The sequence below is a fragment of the Suncus etruscus genome, chromosome 6 (assembly GCF_024139225.1).
Source record: "Suncus etruscus isolate mSunEtr1 chromosome 6, mSunEtr1.pri.cur, whole genome shotgun sequence".
In the NCBI taxonomy this organism is placed as follows: domain Eukaryota; kingdom Metazoa; phylum Chordata; class Mammalia; order Eulipotyphla; family Soricidae; genus Suncus; species Suncus etruscus.
The window spans coordinates 53,050,093-53,074,796 of NC_064853.1; the positions used below are offsets into that span (position 1 = coordinate 53,050,093).

At 45.2% G+C, this 24,704-nt stretch overlaps 1 protein-coding gene across 1 annotated transcript; it reads left to right on the top strand.

The window, feature by feature from the left end:
* Positions 1-270: 270 nt before the first annotated feature.
* IL22RA1 (interleukin 22 receptor subunit alpha 1) lies at positions 271-23,923 on the top strand. Its single transcript, XM_049775556.1, has 7 exons — positions 271-313; positions 8,237-8,369; positions 10,174-10,352; positions 14,391-14,566; positions 18,305-18,443; positions 21,384-21,505; positions 22,982-23,923. The coding sequence occupies exons 1-7, from the start codon at positions 271-273 to the stop codon at positions 23,921-23,923; spliced, it is 1,734 nt and encodes a 577-aa protein (XP_049631513.1).
* The last annotated feature ends 781 nt before the right edge of the window (positions 23,924-24,704 follow it).

The following is a 24,704-nucleotide window of genomic DNA, read 5'->3' on the forward strand; positions in this document are numbered from 1 at the left end:
AATCAGTCACTGGACCAGATAAACAAGCCAGCCAGTCCCTGCTGCTGTTCTCTGCAACTAGGAGGGGAAACTCCCTTGGATTCCTCACAGGTCCTGGAATACCGAAGCACATGAGGACTGCCAGGCACCTTTGCACCCCGCTCCCCACAGCTCAGGTCCCACCTCCCTTTCCACGCCCAACAGCAGTGGAACCACCTGCCAAGGCGCCAAAGCTTCAGAGCACATAAGTGCTCACCAGAGTGGTCAGAAGAGGGCTCTATGCAGGGCCTGATGAGGACGCTACTCGCCATTCTCGCTGCAGGGTCCCTGGTTGGTGAGTAGTCCCTGTGGGCAGATCCCATTCCCCCTAGGAGCCAGGGTCAGCATGGGCACCCTCACCTTTCCCCCCAGCAGAGGCAGTTTCAGTTTCTTCTCTGCTAGGACTGAATTGGGTGCTGAGTTACCTTGAGGCAGTGGACACTCAGATCACTGGAGAGGATGAGAGGGAGCCTCAAAAATTCAGCCAATGAACTCTCTAGGCTGTAGGGAAGGTGCAGACCAAGCTTTGAGTCCAGCCATTTTTCACTTCCCTGTGCTCAGGGACCCTCGCTTGCCAAGGCCAGAAGATCAAGAGCCTTTTCTCTGCAATGGACATGACTAGCTGCACTATTGGGTTTTAAAACACCTCCACTCCTGAAACAGGAATTAATTTTTCTATTGCAGTCAGGTGGGTCTATTGATCACCATTATGAGAACTCTGAGTCTGGCATGAGTTTATTTTAGGGGAGGGCTTGGGGGGATCACACCTGGCAGCGCTCAGGGGTCATTCCTGGCTCTATACTCAGAAATCACTCCTGGCAGGCTCAGGGGACCATATGGGATGCCGGGATTCGAGCCACCATCTCTCTGCATGTAAGGCAAACGCCCCACTTCCATGTTCTCTCCAGCCCCTATGAGTTTATTTTTAACTGTATTTATTTATTGATTGATTTCTGGGCCACACCCAGCGATACTCAGGGGGTTACTCCTGGCTCTGTACTAGAGATTGCCTCTGGCAGGCTGGGGGACCATATGGGATGCCGGGAATCTAACCAGGTCCCTCCCAGGTCTGCCACTTGCAAGGCAAATGACCTACTGCTGTGCTATCTCTCCATTCTCTGGCATGAAATTTAGGTTGCATCTCTGTTTCCTGAAATGGTTACCACATTCAGGAAATTTTCTGAGGAGTGAAAGCCTCATCCTGACTGAAGTGGGAATGGGGTGGGATGGACAAGTGGGTTGGGATGGACAAGTGGTACAGGCAGTTTTCTGAAGCCCCAGGTCCAGTGTAAGCAGAGGGCCATAAGAAATCAAGATTACCCAGCCCTCTTTGCTGTCCCTGGCCAGTCTTCCAGCTATCTCCCACCCCATTTCTGCAGTCTGACCTTTCTCTGATTCCAAGGTGAGTACTGTCAACAGATGGAATCTGTGTTAAGTTAGGATTTGATGCAATCCTGAGAGACCCTATGACCATGTCCCTTTGGATTCCCATCCATGCTGGGGGAATCTGAAAAGCTCCTGGTCTTTTCAGATGGAGGAGTGCTCACAGAAAACATCCATTATACAGGGGTCTCAAACTCAATTTACCTGGGGGCCACAGGAGGCAAAGTCGAGGTGATCCTTGACTGCAAAGTCAATAGTAAGCATTGAACATGTATGGAGGGCCGCAAACGGCCCGTGAGATCCCAAGCCTCTACTCAGGCTCATTCAAGAGTAAGTTGAATTGTTTTCCTTCACTTCCCAAAGTTAAGGAAATGGGTCTTCCCGCTGTGAAAATTTCCCTTGAGAAGAGTTTATGGCTCTTCAGATGAAACATTCCTAGTGTCCCAATGTAGACTTTCACCCAAGAATGTGGGAGTGATGCAGGCTGAGAAACAGATAGTAGTTTGAGAAGGAAAAGGTGAGGGAATTGTGTACCCTCAGATCCCTTCAAAGAAGGAACCAACATTCTGTTGGGAGGGATGCGGAGCAGTGGCACAAGTGATAAGGTGTCTGCCTTGCTCATGCTAGCCTAAGACAGACCGCAGTTCGATCCCCCCAGCGTCCTATATGGTCCCCCAAGCCAGGACCAATTTCTGAGCGCATGGCCAGGAGTAACCCCTGAGTGTCACAGGGTGTGGTCCAAAAACCCAAAAACACCTCCCCAAAAAAAGACTCCCCTGGGGAGGTTAACTTCAGTTACAATCTGGCCCTTAATCTGCTTTCCACCCCCACCATGGTCTCTGCCTCAGTCACAGGCTCCCCCCAACTCACACATTCTACCCCAAACAGCCACCCCTGTGGCCATAACACCCCACCAGGAGAGGCTAAGCACCCCCTAGTCTTCCTCTCAAATGGCCCTTCTTTCTCTTTTTCCCTGAACTTCAACAACCTACCAGTAGCCCCTCTTCAGTTCTGACATCAGTGAACTCCCTCCTTCCACTCAGACTCAGCCTTGATCCCAGCATTCTTCTCCAGGACCCCAATTCAGCCCAGACTCAGATCCAGGCAAGATGTCAGCCCCACTGCAGGACCCACAGTATATATGTCACACTATAAATAATATCCCCTGGGCCCCAAGGTCCATTCTGAGGAAACCAGAAATTCTGGAAGACAAAGGTTTCTTCAGTTTCTAGAAATAACCAGAACAGGTTCAGAAAAAATTGTGGCTTTAGTGTTAACTTAAATACAAGCTGAGTCTAACTGTCCTAATAGTCTCTATCTTCCATGGGCCCCTCAAGTCTATGGTTCATGCTCACATTCCCTACCTACAGAAGCACAGTGTGGACTCTGAATAGAAGAACCCTTCACTCCCTCTCTCCTTGGTATGTCTGTTGGTCACGTCATGTCCAGGAGAGGCTTCAAGGTCTTCTTCAGCCAGATCCACACCTGCTTCCTTCCCAGCCAGCCTAGCAAGCCCTTCTGACAAGCTCTACCTCTGCCTCCCACCATTTCCTTCACAGACCAAGCTTAGAATGCCATGAGGAGAGTTCTGTAAGTCAGGGACTCTCATGGGGAATTCCTTTGAGGCAGCAGCATGTCCCCAGGCCTCTTTTCCCCTTTGTTGCCTTTCCCTTAACTATGCAGCAATAGCCCCAGCAAACACCTGGACTAACCATAGCTTCTCCTCTTCCCATCTGCCCATCCTCCCTAAAGGCTAACAGAGGCCTTGGGAGATAGCATAGGGCTAACATATTGAATCCCTGCTTGAGTTTCCTATACTGATGACCCTTGAGACAACCTTAGAGATCACTAGGGATCCCTAGTAGCCACTGCACTACAAAGCCAACTAGCCCAGCCTTGTTGGTATCATGTCCTAAGGAAGAGCATTGATTAGAAGGCTCCAATTAAAAAGTAAATTGGACCCCTACACACACACACACACACACACACACACACACACACACACACACACACACACCATCTATACAGCAAGTCCCTTGTTTCCCCAGGATTGAACCACTCCAATAGCACACACCTGTACAAAACTAAACACACTCCCTCCTAGACATTAATTACCCCACAGTCTATCAGGGCCTGTGAAAAACTCTATGAACTCTTTCTGGTGCAGGAGCATTGACAGTGGGTGTTTGTATTTACTCACATTTATCAAATATAAAATAAAGATGCTCAGGTTCCAGGTTAGAACATAGAAGAGTTTATTGGGAAGTAAAAGAGAAATAAACTCTTCAACAGGAGATATAACTTGGTGAAAGTAAAAGAGAAAGAAACTCTCCAACAGGAGAGGAACTTGGTATAACTTGGTGTAACTGTGGCTTGTTTTGTGGATTTTTTAGTAGAAAAACTGAGTCTTTGTGTTACTTATCAAAAATATCCTCTTCTCCAGGCCTTCCCTGGGTGCCAGCTCAGATGGCCAGAAGTGGGTTCAGGTGGACTCTTAGGGGTTCTCAGGCTTCCCCCCTCCCTCCGTACTCCAGGGGGGAGGTAGGCGGGCAGATATCTGGCTTCCGGTTTCCACTTTGATTCTGGAGGCCAGCTCTTGCTAGGTATGGGGTTTGGGAAGGCCCCATGCCGAAGGCCTTCTCCCTAGCTTGGGGAGTGCTGAGAGGCTTGGCAGGCCCCCAGCCATCTCCCTCTTTCTCCCCTGGACTCTAGGCCCTCCTGGGTGCCGGCCCAGATGGCCAGAAGTGGGTTCAGGTGGACTCTTAGTAGTCCTCAGGCTTCCCCCTTTCTCCGTACTCCAGGGGGGAGGTGCATGGGGAGGAGGGCCGGCAGATATCTTGTTTCTGGTTTCCTCTCTGATTCTGGAGGCCAGCTCTTGCCAGGCATGGTGTTTGAGGAGGCCCCATGCCAGAGGCCTTCTTTCTCGCCTGGGGAGTGCTGGGAGGCTTGGCAGGCCCCCAGCCGTCCCCCTTTTTCTCCCCTGAATTCCATGCCTTCCCTGGGCGCCAGTCCAGGTAGATTCTATAGGGGTCATCAGGCTTTCCCAATACCTCTTCCTACACTAATGGGAATGCGCTTTGGGAGGAAGGCAGGCTGTTGCAGCACTGGTTTATGTTGGGACAGTCACTGGAAATTTTTTTCTTTGGTCTTCATTTCCAAAACCATGCGGGGGCTAGTGCCCCCATGCATACAATATATATTGATAGTATTATATGCATATAGTTTATATATGCATAATATCCATCTTGTATTGTGACCTTGATACTGCCCTACAAAGCTCATTTCTAATCATTTACTTCCTCAGTCCCAACCATTATTTCCCCCTATTTACCCATGTAAGTTCAGCTCATGACATGAAGCTCATCACATAGAGTGATGAGTGCAGTTAGAACAACAACTACACTGAAAACTATCATAACAATGTGAATGAATGAGGGAAATAGAAAGCCTGTCTCGAATACAGTTGTGGATGGGGTGGGGAGGAGGGATATCTGGGAAATTGGTGGTGGTAATCTTGCACTGGTGAAGGGGGGGGTGTTCTTTTTTTTGTTTGTTTTTTGTTTTTTTTTGTTTGTTTGTTTTGGTTTTGGTTTTTGGGCCACACCCGGTAACGCTCAAGGGGTTACTCCTGGCTATATGCTCAGAAGTTGCTCCTGGCTTGGGGGACCATATGGGACACCGGGGGATCGAACCGCGGTCCATCCAAGGCTAGCACAGGCAAGGCAGGCACCTTACCTTTAGTGCCACCACCCGGCCCCTGGGGGGGTGTTCTTTATATGACTGTAATCATACAACTACAATCATATTTGTAATCAATGTGTTTAAATAAAGATAAAAACATGTCCTCTTAATTTAGGGCCCAGTTGTATGTTAAAATTGACATCTTGCGGGGGGGGGCTGGAGAGAGAGCATGGAGGTAAGGCATTTGCCTCGCATGCAGAAGGTCTGTGGTTCAAATTCCGGCATCCCATGTGGTCCCCCGGGCCTGCCAGGAGTGATTTCTGAGCGCAGAGCCAGGAGTAACCCCTGAGCATTTCCGGGTGTGATCCAAAAACAAAAACAAAAACAAAAAAAGATTGACATCTTGGGACTGGAGCACAGTGGTAAGGCATTTGCCTTGCACATGGGCAACACAGGATGGACCCCTGTTTGAATCCCAGCATCCCATATGGTCCTCCAAGCCTGCCAGGAGCTATTTCTGAGTGCAGAGCCAGAAATAACCCCTGAGTGCTGCCACCAGGTGTGACCCCCTCAAAAAAAGATGTATATCTTATTTCCCACTTAGGTAGGAGAATATTTAAGACCATTGTAGACTTTGTATTTCACTATACACCCAGTTATTGCTTCCATTATCTCTGTGAGTTCTGTGAGCCCAAGGTCTGTATAGTCTTGGTAAATCATAAACTTCCTCAGTCTCAGAGCCTAATAATTTGTAGGAATGTTTTAAAATATATCTGGGGACAGACAGCTAAAATAAAGCTGTTTGTTGGGGCCAGAGTGGTGGCACAAGTGGAAAGGCATCTGCCTTGTCTGTGCTAGCCTAGGACAGACCATGGTTCGATCCCCCGACATTCCATATGGTCCCCCAAGCCAGGAGCGATTTCTGAGCACATAGCCAGGAGTAACCCATAAGCGTCACCGGGTATTGCCAAAAAAACAAACAACAACAACAACAACAATAATAATAATAAGCTGTTTGCTGCAGCTGACAAGGAGAAACTAAGACTTCCTCTTTCATGCACACATAACCCATAAATAACAAAAAATGACCATAGTTCACTGAGCCTCCATTTTTCTCATTACCAAATGAGAACAATGATAGTAACTGTGCATCAGGGTGTTGTGAGGACTTTAATCATCTGAAATGCTTAGTCTGTTAAGCTGTGAGCAGCTGGCTAAGACATTGTTATTTCTGTTCAGAAAACCTAATTATTTTATTTTGGAGATGAATAAATGGAAGTCTAATTGCTTAAAAAGCCAAAGCAGCCCATCCTGGTGGTTGTCCATCCCCATTAGATAGGCTACAGGTTGTCAAAGATGCCCTTACCATCTGAGTTTGCTTCTGGCTGGCTGGGCAAGGTTCATGTGGCCATCACATAAGCAGGAAAATAAACATCCTCCTCAAGATTTTTTAGAAATGAATGTCTTTAAGCAAGTTAGTTCTTAAACATTTTAATTGAATTTTTGTTTGTTTGTTTTTGGTTTTTGGGTCACACCTGGCGGTGCTCAGGGGTTACTCCTGGCTGTCTGCTCAGAAATAGCTCTTGGCAAGCACGGGGGACCATATAGGACACCGGGATTCGAACCAACCACCTTTGGTCCTGGATCGGCTGCTTGCAAGGCAAATGCAGCTGTGCTATCTCTCCGGGCCCTAATTGAATTTTTAACATTTAGTTGACTATCTCAAAAGCATTCCCTTGGGAAACATGGACACCAACATCAGTCAATGAGAGAGAAGAGCTGGCAAGAATGTGGATTCATGAGACCCTCTCAAATATCGCTGGTTGGAAGGGAAGATGTGAGGCCACTGAGAAGTGGAATCTGGTAGTACTTCCAACAGTTAAATGTAAATCTGAAGTCCTAAATGTAAAGTTAAATCTCTCCAGGAACTGGAGAGATAGTTGAGAGGGTAAAGCAATTTCCTTGCACATGGTCAACATGAGTTCAATCCCCAGAATTCCATATGGTCCCCCAGCACCACCAGGAGTAATTTCTGAATTCAGAGCCAGAAATAACCCCTGAGTATCACTGGGTGTGGCCAAACAAACAAGAAAAAAAAAATCTATGGTCTGACCAGCTCTGTGGATAAGTCACCCCTTAGCTCTAGAACTAAGAAAAAAATTTTTTTTAAATCTGTCCACTAGGGGCCGGGCGGTGGCGCTGGAGGTAAGGTGCCTGCCTTGCCTGCGCTAGCCTAGGACGGACCTCGGTTCGATCCCCCGGCGTCCCATATGGTCCCCCAAGAAGCCAGGAGCAACTTCTGAGCGCATAGCCAGGAGTAACCCCTGAGCGTCACAGGGTGTGGCCCAAAAACCAAAAAAAAAAAAAAAAATCTGTCCACTTAAATGCTTATTTGCACATATTTACAGTAGCATCATTTGTACTAGCCCAATATGGCAAGAACACGGTAAATAAAAATTACAGGGAATATTATTCAGCCTTAAAAGTAAAAGATGCTAATTCATGCAATGTATGGTATAGATGAAAATATCAAACAAAGTGAAAAAGGTCAGAGACAAAAACTATCTATTGCATTTATATGAAAAGTCTTTATACAAAATATCCAGATAAAGAAATCCATAGAAAAAAAAATATATATATATTGGTTTTTGGGTCACACCTGGCAGTGCTCAGGGGTTACTCCTGGCTCTATGTTCAGAAATCGCCCCTGGCAGGCACGGGGGACCATATGGGATGCCGGGATTCGAACAACAGTCCTTCTGCATGCAAGGCAAACACCTGACCTCCATGCTATCTCTCTGGCCTCAGAGACAGAAAATATTTGAGTGGCAGCTGGCAGGGGAAGGCAGGACGGGGACCATGATTGATGATAAATATAGGTTTTCTTTTTGGAGGGATGAGAATGTTCTGGAATCAGCAATGATAACGTGTGCACAACTATGTGAATTATTAAGAAAATTCTGACTTGGACTTTTTAAATTGGTGGCTTGAATTATATCTCATATGCAAGGGAAAGAATGAGTGAAGAACAAAATGTTCTTCATAGTTCTGAGGACTGGGGTTAGCTCTCACAGACTTCTACATCGGCCAGTTGGTTAGAAGGTTAAGAGCTGTGGGGTCTATGAGTCTTCTCATCTGCTCCAATTTTCTGCAGCTCACATTGCTGAAGATACTTCCAATCTTCTTCAACACGTGAAATTCCAATCCAGCAACTTCGAGAACATCCTAACATGGGAGAGCGGGACAGAGAGCACCCCAGACACGGTGTACAGTGTTGAGTATAAGATGTAGGTTTTTGTTCCAAAGCATTCTATTTCTGCCCTGAAACTAAGCCTTTCCAAAGATCCAATCTCCCATTACGTTCACTCTGTCTTTCTCTTTGTCTTTCTCTGATCTCTGTCTCTCTCTGTCTCTGTCTCTCTCACTCACTGTTTCACACTTTCTCCACTCACCCAGATAAAGTCTTACTCCTCTTTGCTTCTTTGCAGAGGGAGGATAAAATAATGGTGAAAAATAGGGAGGCTTGGGCTCCATCCCCAGTACCACAGTGCATGCTGACTATTACCTGGAGGCCTTCAAGGACATCCAGAGTGGCCAAGGTGGTCCCCGAGCAGCCCCACATCCTCTCAGCCTAGCACGGAAGTGTCAGCCTATTAACCAAATATCACAGGCATGGCTCCCTCATCACAACTCCAGAGACCCAAATTAAACAAAAACTAGTAGCAGAAAAGAGCATGTAAATAAAAGTCTAGCCTTCAGAGCCAAACTATACAGGCTCACATACTCAACTATATGAATTTCAGCAGCTGCTTACGTCACCTAACCTCAATTTCCCCAGCATCAAGACAGTGATAGCCCCTTCATCATAGAATTATTAAATAAGGTAGTTTTTAGGGCCGGAGAGATAGTACAGCTAGTAAGGACTTTGCCTTGCATGCAGCTAACACCCATAAGGTCCCAGAGTCCACCAGGAGTAAGTCCTGGACACAGAGTCAGGTGTAAGCCCTGCTCATGACTGGGTATAGGCCCAAATCCAAAAATAAATAAATAAATAAATAAATAAGGTAGATTTAGGTACATTAAATAAAATAATCATTAGCACTTGTGCTTGACAAATAGTAATCTAATTATAATTGCTTTATTCTATTAACAAAACTAAGGCAATAAAAAGTCATTCCCCTCTTAATCTCCTTCCCACCAATTCAAACCCTTGTTTCTGGGCAGTGGGAAAAGAGTTCGAGTCTAATCCTGAGTTTCACTCCTGTGGCAAGTCACATTTCTTTGACTTGAGGGGATTGAGTGATCAAATGATTTGATCATTTCCAGGAATCTACCTCAGGACCCCTTACATGTGAAGCACAAGCTCTACCACTGAGCTTCATCCCAGCCTCCCTAGTCACTTCCTTCTGAAGCCCAGCCCCTCACCTATACAATAGGGTTGAGTGATTGCCTCAGAAGATTGGGATGTGGATTAGAGAGTTGGCATATGTGGCAGAATACATTCCTGTCACATATGCAAGGCCCTACCCTAGCCCCAAATGGCCCCCCAGTCACCACTAGGGATAATCTTCATGGTCACTGAGGACGTTGAGACAAACGCCAAACCCATACAATGAGGTGTAATCTGAGTGACCCTAGATTCCCCTAGAATTATTATTGTTCAAATCTTGGCTCCGCACATGCATACTCCAAACACCTGGTCAATTCTTATCCTTTTTAAATAGGGGCTTCCCCAGGGATGCTGGGGCCACCCCATGGCCACTCCTATGAAAACTGGTCAAACAAGATAGGCCTAATAATTACAGGCTATTACCCAATGGCAGTAGAGTTGGTGGTGGTGTTATCAGGGACGGAACTGGGTGCTATGTCCCAGAGCCTCATTTTAACTTTCTTACACTTCAACTTTCTTATGGTAAAGAAAGGCAAACAATAAATGAACCTCACAGGACCATTGTATGAATTAACAACCATTCACATAGGGGCCTGGGCATGTGCTAAGTAAATATTGGAAGTCTTTATCACTTTTAATAAACCACAGGCACACTGCCAGGCCTGCTCCTGATAGTTGGGCTCTGAATTCTTCGTCTACAGGTATGGAGAGAAGAACTGGCTGGCAAAGGAAGGTTGCCAGCGAATCACCCAGAAATCTTGCAACCTAACATTGGAGACGAACAGCATCATGGACCTCTACTATGCCCGGGTCACAGCACTCACCAGAGACAGCCGATCAGCCACCAAGATGACTGACCGCTTTTGTCCCCAGCAGCACAGTGAGTGAGGTGCCTCAGGGTGGGTGTTGGGAAGCAATGAGGGGTGTGACTTTTAGATAAGGATACCCACCCCCTTCATAGCATTCCTCATTGTGGTTTTCAGTCTTTCTACACCTTTGATCCCACCTCCCTGGTAGAAAACCTCTTTATTTTTATCTTTTGAGTCATTTCAAGTCCCAAGCCTTTTTCCATGTAGCATTGAAAGGCATCTTCTCGACATATCCATCTCAACTTCTTTATCTCTGTGTAAAACCCTTCAGTGACTTCCCACAACTGCTTAAGTAAGATCCAAATTTTTGCCATGGCCTCAGAAAGTGGCCCTATGGGGTTCTCATCTAACCCTCTCCTACTACTCTGCCCTAAACACCAATAGAATCCAATACAGGGACCTCACTGCTCACACTTGTCTCGAAGCTCTTCCTGTACCTCCCTACCCTTGTCTTAATCTATCTGAGCATCTCTGTTCCCAAACTGACAAATGTATTTCACTAGGTCACCACACTGTCACAATAAACCATTAATTGTTTTCACACTTCACCTCACACTCTACAATTATTGTGTTTGCTTATCTATTTCCCCATTAAAATGTGAGCTCCAGGAGCCATGTATGAATGTGGAACCCTCTGTGTTCCCAGACTTTCTCCTAGTCTTTCACACATAGAATATGTTCAGTATATAATTGATAAGTGAATGAATGGACTGAATAGCTGAATAAATGGATGTGAGTTGCCAAACTCCCCATACCAACTTAATAATAGCACATAAATTTTTGTTTGGTTAATTGTTATTGCTGTTGTTGCTGTTGTTTGGGGAGTCTATTAAGTGGGGGGGGGGGACCTCTGAGGTAGAGATCCCAGCCATCCTAGGGTTTTTGGCCAATAAGACCCTGAGGTTTTTTTTGTTTGTTTGTTTTTTGGGCCACACCCAGTGATGCTCACTGGTTACTCCTGACTATGCACTCAAAAATGGCTCCTGGCTTGAGCGACTATATCGAATGCCAAGGGATCTAACTGTGGTCCATCCTGGATCATCCACATGCAAAGCAAATGCTCTACCGCTGCATCATCACTCAGGCCCCTAAGCCATGAGCTTGATGTAAAGGCCTGAGGCTTGTGGAACTACACTGTGGTGCTCCAAGGTCATGGCTGGCAGTGCTCGGGGGCATTAGGCTGGTTGGGCAGAGAAGGTATGTGGTATGTGCTAAGAACTAAATGAGGATTGGGAGCATGAAAAGTATGCCAACTTATGCCCTTTATGTCTCTGCCCTGAAAGACCTTTTTTTTTTTTTTTTTTTTTTTTAGAAAATAGAAAAGTTAATTGGAAAGTAAGTAGAAGAAGAGAAAGAAATTTTCCAGCAGGGGAGGAATTTAGGACTAAATTCCTTTTGTTGGTTTGGTTTGGTTTGGTTTGATTTTTGGGTCACACCCAGCAGCACTCAGGGGTTACTCCTGGCTCTATGCTCAGAAATCGCCCCTGGCAGGCTCGGGGGACCATATGGAATGCTGGGATTCAAACCACCGTCCTTCTTCATGCAAAGGCAAATGCCCTACCTCCCTGCTATCTCTCCAGCCCCAGGACTAAATTGTTTTTTGGGGGGTTGGGTTTTTGGGCCACACCTGGTGGTAGGAGTTACTCCTGGCTCTACACTCAGAAATTGCTCCTGGCAGGCTTGGGAGACCATATGGGATGCTGGGAATCAAACCTGGATCAGCCACATGCAAAGCAAACCCTACCCATTGTGCTATTGCTCCAGTGCCAGGACTAAGTTCTGAAAAACTATTTAAGAAAATAAAATAATAGGATAGATGGATAGGAGTAATAGTACAACAGGTTAAGTGCTTGACTTGCAGGCTGTTGATCCAAATTCAATCTCCAGTTCCGCTGAGCCTACTAGAATAATCCATGAGAACAGACCTAGGATGAACCTGGGTTCCATCCCCAGCATCCCATATGGTCCCCCAGAACCAGGAGCAATTTCTAAGCTCATAGCCAGGAGTAATCCCTGAGCGTAACCAGGTGTGGCCCCAAAGCCAAAAAATAAAAAAATAAATATAATATACTTAGGGCTAGAGAGATAGTACAAAGGTTGGGCATTTGCTTTGCACACAGCCAATTCAGGATGGATATGGTCTCCCTGAGCCTTCCAGGAGGAATTTCCGAGCATGAGCCAAGAGTAACCCCTGAGTGATGCCGAATGTGACCCAAAAACAAAACAAAAAAAATGCTTATTATAGCAACTCTGGAATATATAGACATCTATATAGAGAATACAATATAAAATTAAGGTATCCCTAAATAACCTGAATACCTTAACATACCGCAATTATCCACTTTTATTTTCCCCTTTCTTTTTGCCACTGATATACTTATTATAGAAATTCTGGAATGGTGCCAGAGAGATAGCATGGAGGTAAGGCATTTGCCTTGCATGCAGAAGGATGGCAGTTCAAATCCCGGCATCCAATATGGTCCCCCGGGCCCGCCAGGAGCAATTTCTGAGCGTAGAGCCAGGAGGAACCCCTCAGCACTGCCAAGTATGACCCAAAACCAAAAAAAAAAAAATTCTGGAATATATAGCATATGAAATAAAAATAAATGCAGCCCCTAAATAACCTGAATTGTTTTAATATAACCATGATATGATCACTTTCATTTCCTCCCCCCCCTTCCCTTCCCTTTGTCACTGTGTGACTGTGGTTGCAAGCATGTTTGTAGTACTCACACATGTGGTTGTGTGATGAGGAGTGTACACTTTTTCACTGCACTCATGTGTGTATGTGGAGCAAAGCAAGGCCTCTTGCTTGCAAAACAGACATGCAATGTGCTCTATCACTGAATTATCTCTGAGCCCTATCATTGTATTCCTTTGTAATCTAATTGGTTTATCTTCCTTCCCCCAGTGGCATCATGAACATTTACTTATGTCATTAAATATTTTTCCACCACATGATATTTCAGCTGTAAATAATCCAGTTTATAGACATACTCTAAATTATTTTCTTAATTCGTCTTTTGAGGAAATAATTTCATATTTCAATTGGGGGGGTGGAGGGATAGTGAGAGAGTTTGAGCCACACTCAGCTGTCCTCATGGCTTTCTCCTGGCTCTGCTCAGGGATCAAGCTGGCAAGCTTTGAGGTCAATGAGTGCAAGGCAAGCGCTTTTTGAGTCTGAGGTCAATGAGTGAAAGGCCAAGTGCTTTAACCTCTGTGTTACCTCTCGAACCTCCATCTTTCAATTTTATAAATAACACAGAAGCAAGCATTTCTCGTTTAGATATTTTCCATTATGGAGGTCAATGGTCTTTCAGGGATTTTTTTAAATTAGCTTCAGGAGAGATGAGGTTCATAAATCATGAAAAGTGGGTACAATTGGGGCTGGAGTGATAGCACAGCAAGTAGGGTGCTTGCCTTGCATACAGCTGACTAGGATTTGATCCCTGGCATCTCATATGGGCCCCAGAGCACAGCCAGGAATGACCCCTGAGTGCAGAACCAGGAGTAACTCCTGAGCACTGTTGAGTGTGGCCCCAAAAAAAGAAAAAATAAGTGGGTATAAGATTTTTATAAATGAATCTTTTGGGGAAAACAAGATCCATAATATTTACCAGACTCCCCCCAAAATTTGTAAACAAGTAAAGATTATTAGTGATTTGGGAAATTCCATCTAGAGAGGTTAAGCCTTGGGCCTGGCCTTTGAGATTGAGTCCAAAGTACTGTGCTCTCAAACATTTAGGATGTGCAGTGAGTGGAGCTATCAGTCCCCAAAAGTCGGTACTAATAAGTGAGCTAAAAGGGTATTCTGGGAAGACTCAGGGTAATGGAGAACTAGGAGTTGGGCAAGGACATGATCAACCAATGGACCCAATACCCCTATCCAAGGCCTCTTCCCACTCAAGCCTGCCTCTGCTTTACAAAGCATTTCTTTGTGTAACCAACTCACAAGCAGCCTTAGAGTGTGGGAGACAGGAAGTAGCCATTCCCCGTGATTTAGGACAGTCACTGATTTTTTTCTCTCTTTTCGCTCTCCCTTTTTCCAGCTACCCTCAAACCACCTGATGTGACCTGTATCCCCAAGGTAAGGTCGATTCAGATGATAGTTCATCCCACCTTCACACCCATCCGCTCAGAGGAAGGTCACCAGTTAACCTTACAGGACATCTTCAATGACTTGTCCTACAGCTTGGAGCTTCGTATCAACCACACCTACCAAACGGTAATTTCCAGTCTTTTTCTCAGGGCCTCCCCTTTCTGGGAAACTCATTTCCCTCTCAATTAACTCTGTGCCCAAGGAGACAGGTGGGCAGATTAGGTGGAGGCTAGGTGTGGTAGCCAGAAGAATCTATTTTACTAGTAAAGAACTATCAAGCAGAGAAGAGTTCTTATTTATTTATGGTCCCTAATTGGAGTCTTCCAGAATGTTTTATTGATGCTAATTTCTGAATTAATTCAATTTGTAAATTAAATTGCAAATTATATTTAACTTTAACATTTTTTTATTTTTGAGTTGGGGAAATAGTGCAGTGATCAAGATACTTGCCTTGCATGTGGCAGGCCCCCATTCAATCCCCAGAGTCCCCTGCTAGGAGTAACTCCTGAGTAACCCCTGAGATCTGTCAGGTATGGCCCAAAAACCAAAAAAAAAAAAAAAAAGACTCAGTGCTTAGAGCCTAAAAGTCCAAGGGACAGGAGCTCTGAGCATGGAGTAGGCACACAATTTATACATTTTTCAGCCCAGGTATTCAGGACACATATTCATATTCCTTCAAGACATATATAAGCAAAGCAGATATTAGATTAAGCTATGTATCTTGTTTACAAGCCCTGTTTGCTTTTTGTCATCCCATATTCCTAATCTCATTGGGACCCTCAGCTGATTTTCCTAGGTGCAGGCCCAGACTGTATAATGGCACCACTCTGGTTCACAACTTCCTTGAGCATAATTATAATAGTTACTTAAAACCATTATCTGGGGGCCAAAGAAATAACACAATGGGAGGGCATTGGCCTTGCACGGGGCCAATCCAGGACAGACCTGGGTTGGATTCCTGGGATCCCATATGGTTCCCTGAGCCTGCCAGGAGCAATTTCTGAGCACAGAGCCATGAATAACCCTTGAGCACCTCTGGGTGTGACTCCAAAAAAAATTATCTAAAAACTTCAAAATTTTTCTCAACTTGGAGTAGATTTTCACTGTATTTATTCCTGAGTATGGTTCATATTTTATTTCTTTTCTCCCTCCCTCCCTCCTTCCATCCCTTATTTTTCTTTCTTCTTTCTTTCTTTATTTCTTTCTCTCACTCTTCCTTTCTTCTTTGCATTATGAGTGACATATTAGACTCTGGATTCCGTATATTCTTCTAATAAGTATTTCTTTTTTTCTTGTATATTAATCAATTAATTTAGCTTAACTCAAAATTTAGCTTAGATCTAAGTTTAGCTCTTTCAGAGCAAAGTTTATACACAGAATATTCTCTCTTTTTCTCCTTTTTTTCTTTCTTTGAGTGTGTGTGTGTGTATGTGTGTGATGATTCATTACTATTCTCCTTCCTTTCTTCCACATCTCCCTCCCCACCTCATTACCCTGAACTCTATTTTCTAAATAATTTTTTTGTGGGTCCACACCTGGTGATTCTCAACGGTTACCACTGGCTTTATGCTCTGGAATCACTCCTGGCAAGCTGGGGAGGTCATATGGAGATAATCAACCTTGGTTGACCACATACAAAGACCACATACCCTATATACTATATCTTTTCAGTCTCTGTCTTCTAAACCAGTAAGATTACAAGGTTTCTTTTAAATTCTAGACACACACACACACACACACACACACACACACACACACACAAGGTTTAGAGCATGCACCTGCTTTTAGACAAAAAGATTTTTGTACTTCGTTCATTGGGTCATTTTGTACAAGAAATTCACCCATTGTCATATTTCCTTCCTTATTTCTCTAGTACAGGGATCAGCAACCCAAGCTCCAAAGCTGCATGCGGTTCTTTTGAGGTTTTGCCAGGCTCCAACAGCAGAGATGATAGCAGAGGGGCGGGGAGCGGTATCACTTAAATATTTTAATTGGCTATTAATTTGCACCAATATACGTTTTACATTGTTAAGTGAAAGAGTTCTTTTTTCTTCAGATAGGCAGCTAACTGCATGATCCTGTATATAGCATTAAGATAAGAAACAATGTATGCAGCACTGTATTTGTTTTAAATGTCAAGATGGTTTGGGGGCTCCCAGGTTTTTTTTCCCTTGGAAAGGAGTCCAAGTGGCTCTTTATGTCTTAAAGGTTGCCGACCCCTGCTCTAGTATATACTTGCCTTTGCTGATTATCAAATGTCAATGTTATTTTATTTATTTATTTATTTATTTTTGGTTTTTGGGCCACACCCAGCATTGCTCAGAGGTTACTTCTGGCTGTCTGCTCAGAAATAGCTCCTGGCAGGCACGGGGGACCATATGGGACACCGGGATTCAAACCAACCACCTTTGGTCCTGGATCGGCTGTTTGCAAGGCAAACACCGCTGTGCTATCTCTCCGGGCCTGTCAATGTTATTTTTATTTTGATTAGAGTTTATATATGTTATATAAGGTTATTCTGATTGAAGCTATAAATTACTGGGAGTAAAATGAAGAAAGATTGAATGCAAAAATAAAAGAGAGAAGAGAAGTCAAGGTATTATTTATTATAGTATAGGATGGAAAATAATGGATTTGAACTACAGAAGAAGCAATAAAAACTAGGGGATGAAGAAAACTTGGAACCTTTGCAATGCTACAGGTATTGCATTTTATATATATATATATATATATATATATATATATATATATATGTATACACTTATATATTTGATAAGTACAGTTTTAGCAACATAAGTTCCACAAAGCAATAAGCTGTAAAATCCATGTGTGTATTCACCTATCTTTATCCTACTCTAAAAGCAACAACAACAACAACAAAGATAACTATAAACCTTCCTTTAGGGAAATTGTAGCTAAATTACAAATAAGCCAAAAAAGAAAACTAAGATTTTAGGTTTTAAACTCTCAAGAACACAATTCTGGACCCTTTCAAAGCCTATTCATTTAAGGGTATTTAGATATAAAGGTCATAAAAATAGACTTATCAAAAGCTTTAAAATTCTGGGACTCAAACACTAGAACAAGTAAGATACCATTAACAAAATTATGGAACAGGTTTCAATGTTGAGGTGACTCAGACCCAGAAAGATAACCACATCACACATATTGCTTCAGAGAGTTTCTCATTCAAGGATCTGGAAAACACATAAGAAACTTGGGGGGAGGGGTGGCAGAGCAATAACACAGCGAGTAAGACTTTGCACACAGCTGACCTGGGTTCAATCCCTGGCATCTCGTATAGCCCCCAAGCTTGCCAAGAGTAACTAACTTCTAAGCACAAGCCAGTTGTAACCCCGGAGTACCACTGGGTGTGGCCTAAAATCAAAGGGAGGAACTCTAGGGAGATCAGAGCTATAGTACAGCTGGTAGGGCTCTTGCCTTGCATGCAGCTCACCTAGGTTCAATCCCGAGCATCCTATATGGTCACCTGAGCCGACTAGTACTGATTTTTGAGCACAGAGTCTGGAATAACCCTTTAGTACCACCAGGTGTGCCTGCCAAAAAAGAAAAGAAACTTTAGAAAATCTCACTGATATACATTTGAGAATTATTCACATACTAGTCATGATAGGATTCATGGGCCCAGGAAGTGCTAAATCAGAGTATATGGAGAGAAAAGAAAAGATGATTGAAGAATAAATATTTCAGAATAACAAAAAGAGGGCCCAAATTCAGCTAAAAAGCAATTAGAAAAGAAATAGGAGAATGAGACTGATGAAAGCAGCCAAGGTGTGAGCTTGTTGACTTAGACTACATAGAGTCTGGTATGTGAGAGTCATGTTGCGTTTCTCTCAAATTCAGTACCTCGAAGGGAAGCAGAAAGAGTATGAATTCTTTGGCCTGACCCCCAATACAGAGTTCAGTGTGATCATCATAATTTCAATTCCGACCTGGTCCAAGGAGAGTGCCCCCTACGTGTGCAGAGTAAAGACACTGCCAGGTGAGTTTAGCTAAAGCCAAACACGGTGGTGGGACTCCTGGATTCAAATCTTGACTATGCTTTTCTCCCTGTAACCAAGGCGAACTTGGCAGAGCTCTGGGGGACTCCAGAGAGCTGTTAGGATTTTTATTAAAGTTAATCTCGGCTTATCTACAAATGAGTTCACTGATGGGTTATCACAGCATATGTTTAACCTCCACCCACCAGCCTTGGTCTGAATTTCCTCTCTCTAACAATATTTGTGTGTACCCTGGCAAAGAAAATTCATTTTAATATTAACTCAAGTGAGATATGCAGAGAAAATAATCATCAGGAGGGTGAACAGAAGATAAAAAAGAGCCCTTATATCTTCCAATGTCAAATAATAATGGTGCTGGTGACGATAATTGGCAATTGTATAGCACCAGTAGGGAACCACCCAGGATTCAAACAACCAGGGAGTCAAGAATTATTCTCATCTTCACTTTCCAAATGACACTGAGGTTCTGAGTGACTAGGTAACTTGGCCGTGGTCTTAGACATGGTGACAGATCAAACTAGACTTAGTTCTATGTTCTCACCTCCATGTGACCACGGAAGGGCTTTGAGTCATCTGCTAAGTGAAAAATATTCCTTCCTCTAGAACACTGAAACTTGAGTCTTGGCACAAACATTGCAATATCTTTATTAGTATTTATGTTCATAAAGCAAATACGTTGTAATGCTCAGAGATTTAGAAGATGAAGGTGGTGGCAGTATACTGAGTGGAGTCACAATACAATACTGTCTCCAACTTACCGTAGTCATCATATTCAGACTGGTGATATTCAGGACGTGGTCTCTATTCTGGCCATGCCAGCATTCGGATTATAGTTTTACTTGACAGACATATCATATGGCGCAGTCAAAAGAAGGGGACCACATAAAGAATGAAGAGGTACCGATGCTTAAAAGTCAGCTCTGTTCCCTCAAGGGACAAGCCTTTATCTAAGGACACCAAAGCTGGGGCTACAGGAAAGAATCAAGGCCCAGTGACTGCAAAGTTGGGCCCCAGATTTTTTTTTAAAAAAAGTTCAGTTTGATAGAATTCTCATAAGAAAGATTCCTTAGTGATGTTTGGAAACTTTGTTCATTGGATCATCCAAAATCCCATGAGAGATCAGTTCCCCCCTACCCCAATCCCAGCACTTTTGTTTTTAGGGGACATCTTCTGGTGGAATAGGCCACATGCACAAGACATGCCCTTTCTAGGGAAAGGGCCATTGGGGAGACCATAATAAAACTTGACAAGAGACATAGGAAAAGGAGACTCTATCTTCCCATGCTTTGGGAACACATATATGATCAGGGACCCTCTTCCTGAACTGTGATAAATAAATTCCACCCACCCCTAGCTCACCCTGCTCTCCATGCATTTGAAAGCACAAAAAAACAGTGCCCCATAAGTCTTCTATTGGCTGATCCAGCTCAGGATGGGTTTTTCCCCCTAAGATTGTAGCCACTTTCGTAAAAATCACACTTGATGGCTATTTCTGCCACATATAGAAGGCCACTAAATCTTCAAAATAATGTCTCTGAAAGAGTCTTTTTTTTTTTACCAAACACTTCACTATATACTTTACCTCACTGAATTTCCCCATTTAATATTTAGAATAACCCTATAAATTGGGTAGTATCATCCTACTTAATAGAGGGAAGTACTTGTCTGAGACCACACAGTGATTAGTAAACCTAGAAAGCCCCAGAAAGCCCCTTGCACCATTGGTCTAAGGGAGGCATGAGGAGTACAGCCATTGGCATTTGGTTAACAATTCTTTCAGCCAAAGCCAGGAAGGAGTCAGAGAAAATGATTCCAAGAGTCAAGACCCCTAGATGACACTAGGAACCAGTTTAACAAACCTCTAGCAACCTAATATTTCTCAGCCCTTTATCTTACAGGAAGCATGTTGACAGCTGTCTGGTCCCACCCTCAGGTACAAGCACACAGGGAGAGAAGCCAGCACCAACATCCTTCACTCCCCCTCTCCTTTCCTAAGGAGAGCAGCAGTTCTACAGGCTCCCTCCTGAGCCAAATACTAGGCTGCTACATCAGAGGAAGAACAGATTCCTCTCCTCCTCACTTCTCACCTCCTTCTCCTCTGCCAATGTAACAGAACTAGCCTTAAACCCAAGCATGAATTACCCTTTCCTGATCCCAGATATTATATGGTTCTGCTCTGGCCCTGATCTAGCCATGGATTTCCCCACTAATTGAAGAGTCCATAGGTCCAAGAGAACGCTGTCCTTGGTGTTCCTGGCCTGTCCTCTAGACCATACTCTTAGTTCCTGGTACCACATGTCTTGTCCAGGCAGCAAACCTCATTCTGTGTCTTCCCCCCAGGGCAAACCTTCAGGTGAAGTGAAGACCCTCAGCCCACAGGGTGGTTAGTAGGTAACTGTGGGGGTAAGGATAAGTTTTTGGAAAACTCTAGAACCATGGGCATGGGGTCTCTGGGCATGGGGTGGAGCTTGGTTGGGCTGGAGGCTGGCAGTCAGCTACCCTGGCACCTACACGTGTCAGCAGAATGCTCTGGGCACTCTCAGAATTAAACATTCCCACCTGAGCATAGTGGGGAGATATCTACTTGCCTATGGGAACATAGACTCGTTTTCTTCCACACAAAAGGCATGATTAGTAGTCAGCAGGGCCTTCCAAGTCCTTTTGTCCCCTGTTGCCAAATATACACAGCTTACTGATAAATGGCTGTGGGGAGAAAATAGGTGAAGACTTCTTATTATTCCTGCAATGTAAGCTTTATCTTCACTTCTGAGTGTTTAGACCTGGGGTGGGACCTGACTCATTAAATCTTGAAAAAGTTTTGAGTAGAGGTGTGTTAAGGGGAAGGAGAGGAGAAGACCAAGTGACAAGGCCCTCACAGTCCTAACTTCACCCTCACTGCTCTGATTACTTTGCTCCCCTAGATCCGACCTGGACCTATTCCATCTCAGGTGCCTTCCTCTTCTCTATGGGCTTCCTGGCCGCAGGGCTCTGCTACCTGGGCTACAGATACATCACCAAGCCACCACCACCTCCCAAATCCCTGGTGAGTAGCCTCCGTGCACCATAGAGGGCTTGGGCAGGGATACCCAGGGACCCTGGCTCTCCTTGAAGCACAGGATTTTCACACAGAACAATAATTAGTCTTTGTTCCTCCAGCTTCAAGTGACCATGCAGAACTCAGGGTGGATCAGTGAATCAGGGTGGATTAGTAGGTGCTCAGAGCAGTGGGGATGGGCTGGGAGTCCCATTATGAGCCAGAACACTCAGGGGCCAGACCAATAGCACAGACCCAAGAAAGCAACTGGCTGTGGGAGGGCAATTGGGCATTGAAGTCATGGAGAGCTGCTCACACACAGTCTAAAAGAGGCAGCCAAGTGCCACCACCATCAGGAATGTTGGCCCAGCTCTACCCCTTTTATTCAACCAGAATGAAATCTTTCCATTGTTAAGTGTCTGAAGCTAGTTTTGAGTTCTGTTTCTTTGTTTTGGAGTTTTGATTTGGGGGCCACATTTAGGTATGTTCAAGACTTAATCCTGGTTCTGCACTCAAGAATTACTCCTGGAAGTGCTTGGAGGGCTATATGATATGGTGAGGATATAACCCAGGTCAGATGCAAGAAAAACGACCTAGATGCTTTACTATCTCCCTATTTTTTTTTCAAATGTAATCCCTGGAACCAGAAAGATAGGACAGCAGGTTAGGTGCTGACTTGGGTTCCATCCCCAGCTCTGTTTATGGTTTCCTTAATATCACTAAGGAGTAATCCTTAAGCTCAGAGGTAGGAATAAATCCTAAGAATAGCTAGCTACGTGACTCCAAAACCAAACCAAAAAAAAAAAAAAAGTGAATCTTCTACAAGTCCCACTAACTGCAGAGCCTATGATGAAGCCACTGAAGCTCAACTGGTGACCTTTTTCCTCAGAAGTGCTGGGGAGCTTCAGGGTCCCACCCCACCCCCAACCCCACCCATGTTAAGTCACTTCATGCAAACCTCTCTCAGCTTCTCCTCTTCCTTCCTTTTCCACCAAGACCTCCACATCAGACCCATGGGGAATCCAGGAGCATGAGAGCTACCAGCTCCAGACTGTACCCAGGGGTGATCCCAAATCCTAGTCATCTGCTTCCTAATATCTTGCTTGCTAGAAAACCTCAGCTTAACTCTCAGCTTAAACTCTCCCTGAGATAAATCAGACTTAAGAAATGACTACAAAGGACCAGAGTGGTGGCACGAGCCATAAGGCATCTGCCTTGCGCGTGCTAGCCTAGGATGGACCTCGGTTCAATCCCCCGGCATCCCATATGATCCCCCAAGCCAGGAGTGATTTCTGAGCGCATAGCCAGGAGTAACCCCTGAGCATCACTGGTTGTGGCCCAAAATAACAAAAAAAAAAAAAAAAGAAAAAAGAAATGACTACAACTAAATGTATGGGACCCCAACCTGGACCTCACCTTACTGATCACCCCTTTTCCCCAGTACACCCCCAACCCTCATGCTGTACTCTTCCTCTTCCTGCACAGGACATCCAGCATATGCTGACCTTCCAGCCCTTGCGGTTCATCCAGGAGCACGTCCTGATTTCTGCCTTTGAGGTCAGCGGCCCTGGCAGTCTGACCCAGCCTGTGCAATATTCCCAAATCATGGTCTCCGGACCCAAGGAAACCCCAGGAGGCCCAACGCTGCACAGCCTATCTGAGATTTCCTACCTCGGACAGCACGATGTTTCTGGCCTACAGCCCCCAACCATGCCCTCTCCCCGGACAATGGCCCCCCTTTCCTATGCCTCCCAGACTGCCACTGAAGTCAGACCCCCAGCATACACACCTCAGAAAACCCCAGAAGCTAGGCCCCTCATCTATGCTCCACAAGCCAAAGCTGAGGTCCAGCCATCTTCCTGCAGCCCTCCAGCTGCTGCAGCCAGCTGGCCTCCTTTCTATGGGGTATTCATGGAAGGTTCTGGCAAAGACTCCCTGCCTGGGACACCACATAATCCCAAGCACCACCAATCTGATGATCACTTCCAAAAAGGGGCTTCTTCTGGACACTGCAGCCTAAGCAGCCTCTCTCTGAATGGAGTTAACTCTTTGGTCATGGAGGAGCCCCAAGACACCAGTTCCTTCCACCCCCACCTGGGAATTTATACAACCCCAAATGAACTGCCCAAAGGGGAGCCAGGGCCATCAGGCTACTTAAAGGACCAACTGCCCCTCCTCTCCTCTCTCCAGATTGAAGGGCACCCCGGGTCCTTCCCGTTACAAACACCTTCCTTCCAGTGCTCCCCCACAGACCAGGGTCGCCATCCCTGGGGCTTACTGGAGTCCCTGGTGTGTTCTGAGGACAAGGGTGCGGTGTCCGAGACTAAAGCCAAAAGCCAGGCCCCTGGGACCTCAGAGCCAGAGCCACAGGCAGAGCTGGACACTCTGTTCAAAGGCCTGGCATTGACTGTGCAGTGGGAGCCATGAGGGCATCTCAGAGCAGACCTGGGCTGGGGCCAACTACAAGCTGTCCCCTCTCTGGCATCTGAGCAGCTCTGTGGGTGCCCTGGAGAGAGCTCCAGGGTTTTCCCCAGGGTGTGCTCTGACTGGACTGGCATGAACAGACACCACAGAAGCTCCTGATGGAGGGGCCACCTTGTGCTCTCAGAGCAGTGAACATTCACAGTGCATAGGTACAGGCCTGGGAAGCCTTGGCATCCCCCTGGCTCCTTCTGCCCACTTCCGGGCCATCCAGAGCTGAAGCCAGATTCTCAGCACTTCACTCCTAGCCAGTTTCAGAAGTTTGTGCCATCTGGGTACCCATCTCCTCTGGGAAGATTTAAAAAGAAGCCTGGAGAAGAGCACCCTGGAGCAGCTTGGAAGGACAAGCACAACTTGCACTTCTACCAGGGCTAGCAGTGGCATGGTGGCCAGACACAACTGCAGGGATTGCAGCCTCAGGCTCTGTCACTGTGAGGGTTCCCCTGAACTCATTCTTGACTATAGGCACAGGCAAGGAACCTGGAACCCCCAAGGAGAAATAACCACAAACTATACTTCAAAAAGTTGGAAAAAGAGTTTTGAGCTCAGCCCATCTGTGTTCAAATTCCAGTTCCACCACTTCCTGCTTGGGAACTTCAGACCTGTGACTCATTGCTGGAAGTTTCTGCTTCCTCTTCTGTTAAGAGGGGATAACACCAGCCTCAGGGGTGGGTGAGGAGGAAATTAAATATGTGTGTGGAGAGCTGAATGGGGCAGTGCCCATGGG